Consider the following 3,017-nt stretch of genomic DNA (forward strand, 5'->3'; position numbering starts at 1 on the left):
ACCAGAAGGGTTCATTGCAAAGAGCAAAGAGCATCTTGTGTGTAAGCTCAATCAATCTATGGACTGAAGTAAAGCTTTAAGGTCTTGCACTACAAGAAAAAAGCTAAACAACAACGCTTTTTTGGCGTTGTCGTATGTACTTAAAAAGTGATGTTGTAGATGGTGTTGTAGAAAGTCATATCAAAGACAACGCTTTAAAAGCGTTGTGGTTGGTCAAAAAGACAACGCTTTTTAAGCGTTGTCTTTTCGTTCTTAAAAAGCGTTGTTATAGATGCTGTTGTAAAAATGCACATATCAAAGACAACGCTTTAAAAGCGTTGTGGTTGGTCTCAAAGACATTATTTTTTAAGCGTTGTCTTTTATTACTTAAAAACGTTGTCTTTTTAAATTTATAAAAAATAGTGTTTTTCTTAATTAAATAGCAAAAATTATAAAAAATACTCAAAATTTACATATAATTGAATATCCACAACCACAATCATTTTTATAATAAGACTATTTAACAAATAAATAAAACTTTATATTATACAAACAAAATGTATACATATTGATCCACAAATTAAATTTGTATCATACAAGTTATCCTTAACTTCATGACAATAATTTTTCAAACACACAAGTTTTACAAAACCTCATCATTGACTAACCGCTGTTTTAAAATTCACTCGTGAAATCGCTAAACCTAGAACAAGATCCAATAGTAGACTAGTAGTGGCAGAAGGAAGAATGAAGTTAAAACTGTCAATTTGGTAATGGATCTTTTCCGTCCGCAATGTGCTATAAGCCAACCCATTTCACCCATGTGAACATACGTCCGATTCTGAAAGGCAAGCCGTAGTCTTTGGTAATGGCTGGTTCCCTTTTTGCTGCCTCTGGTTCAGACCAAACATATACTCCACGTTCTTGACGGCTCCCAGGAACAGTGTTGTCAAGAATAAATGCAACAATAAATGCAATCACCATGTGAAATGAAAACAAAGTATTCAGAACATAGTTCACCTGAAATTGTCACACATATCAGTAATCAGATCTATTCTAACTTCAAACTCCAGAAAGATCCTATGAACTAGATTATCTATCACTGATTTGTCAAAGGGAATATATTCAAGAGTATAATTATGTGGGCATCATACCCCACGTAACTTCTAAGTGCTAACTTGATATTTCAAGTCTAAACACTAATATAAGGTCACATGGGTAATAATCAGCACAAACATTGTAGGAGAAGAAGAAGACATACCCCTCGAGAACTTGTATGAATAGGTCCATGAGATGCAACAGCATATGGTTGGAAGTAACTTGGAACGGATGAATTTGAAGATGGAATAAGTCCATATTGCTGGAAGTAGGCAGGTACTGATAATGAGAGAAACAATGAGAGGCCAATTATGATATTATTCCTGGAGCTTCCAGTCTCGCTGTATCGCAGGTTTGACAAGCCCAGAGCAGCAATCATGGCCCACATACAGCAAAGAAGACCAGCCACCATGACATCTGGGATAGAAGCTATAAATCCTCCTATTTTCCCTGATCAAAAATTGGGATGGCAACAATTGCTAGATAACAGGAAGAAAAAAAAAGTAACAAGAATTCTTTCTTTTGATGTATAGCGAGGAGAAATAGCATTGGTGCTTACCAACAAAAGATAACAGAATGAGAATGACAGCACCGAGCTCAATAGCTCTCCGACTACCCATTTTAGTTGTAGCAATAGTGTGAATATTCTCAGTGAGAGTGGTTGAAGCGACTCCTGTGCCCCAAAGTGCAGCCAAGACACTAGAGATGAACCAATATTAAATGACATACATTCATCATCCGAAGAGTCATTCATGAATCCTCCAATATTCATGCTCCAGATGACCATACATTAGATTATAAGTCCAATTAATTTGATTGCAAGGTTGTAAACAGTCCTTGAGGGCTATTGATAGTGATTCCAGTACGTCTTGGAAAATAATGGAACAAACCTATGAAACATCTAGCAAAGGATTCACTTCAACTTTCCTAAACCAAAGAAGAAACAGATGGATTACAAAAGAAAACAATTTGCACCATCAAACTGAAACTTATAATAAGCCTTAATAAATTAATGAAAAAAGAATTGTTTAGAAGTTCACTGAGAAACATATGAAAATACAACAAATGCAACTGCAAAAAAAAAAATAAAAAACTAGTATCCAATTAACTTTTTTTATACTTTCAGATCAAAAGGTCAAATTTATATACTTTGGTTCATGTTCAAGCAAGAGGATAACAATCTTATCGACAGTTAGTATTTCCTTTTAATATAGAACACTAAAAAGAAGGAATATCAATGATGAAACAAACCTGAAAATGCGAGCTACTGAGGCAGCGAGCAATCTGCTTGAACAAGGTAATCATGCAGCGTTGGAACTCTGTCGTGAGCATCAAAGACCAAATATTACCAAATATTAAGATCACTGACAAACCAAATAATACCTTATTTTTAACAGCTATCTAGAGGATCTCGCTTTTTGACTTGAAGCTGGTTCAAAGAAGACAAATCAAATATACAAATACTAAGATGAAAGCATAATGAAGTAGTTAACTTTTTCTACTTTACCTGATTATAAGATCTACAACTTCTTGCTCGATATTTTGCAGCACGAGTAATTATTAGAAAAACAAACCCAATAGTGGAACAAAAGCTAGATAAAGAAACTAGATAATTTACACGGACAGAACTTTACAGAATAACATATAATACAGTGCTTTGTACTTGCATATTAATCCAGAAAACATCCTTTCACCTAAGTGACAATTTTTCCAAAACATCATCATTCACAAAACATCATCATTCACTAAAAATTTTCACAAGTTTTTAAACTTCAGTGACAACTTTTCTTTGGGGTCAACTGCTCAAGGTCGATCTGGTAACTATGCACTGCATCAAAAAAATTGGCATTAACTATGATTCCACAAAAAAAAACCACCATTCCATGAACTTAAATCTAAATAGAATTATGGCAACTATCATTCCATACCTATTCATAAAT

General features: G+C 34.1%; 1 protein-coding gene across 1 annotated transcript; it reads right to left on the minus strand.

The window, feature by feature from the left end:
- Positions 1 to 636: 636 nt before the first annotated feature.
- Positions 637 to 1,800, minus strand: LOC121993972 (nucleobase-ascorbate transporter 12-like). The gene is made up of 3 exons (XM_042548192.1): positions 1,637 to 1,800; positions 1,241 to 1,527; positions 637 to 999 (listed from the first exon to the last, which is right to left on the minus strand). The coding sequence occupies exons 1-3, from the start codon at positions 1,695 to 1,697 to the stop codon at positions 778 to 780; spliced, it is 570 nt and encodes a 189-aa protein (XP_042404126.1). The 5' UTR covers positions 1,698 to 1,800; the 3' UTR covers positions 637 to 777.
- Between the last annotated feature and the right edge of the window lie 1,217 nt (positions 1,801 to 3,017).

The sequence above is a fragment of the Zingiber officinale genome, chromosome 6A (assembly GCF_018446385.1).
Source record: "Zingiber officinale cultivar Zhangliang chromosome 6A, Zo_v1.1, whole genome shotgun sequence".
Taxonomy (NCBI): Eukaryota; Viridiplantae; Streptophyta; class Magnoliopsida; order Zingiberales; family Zingiberaceae; genus Zingiber; species Zingiber officinale.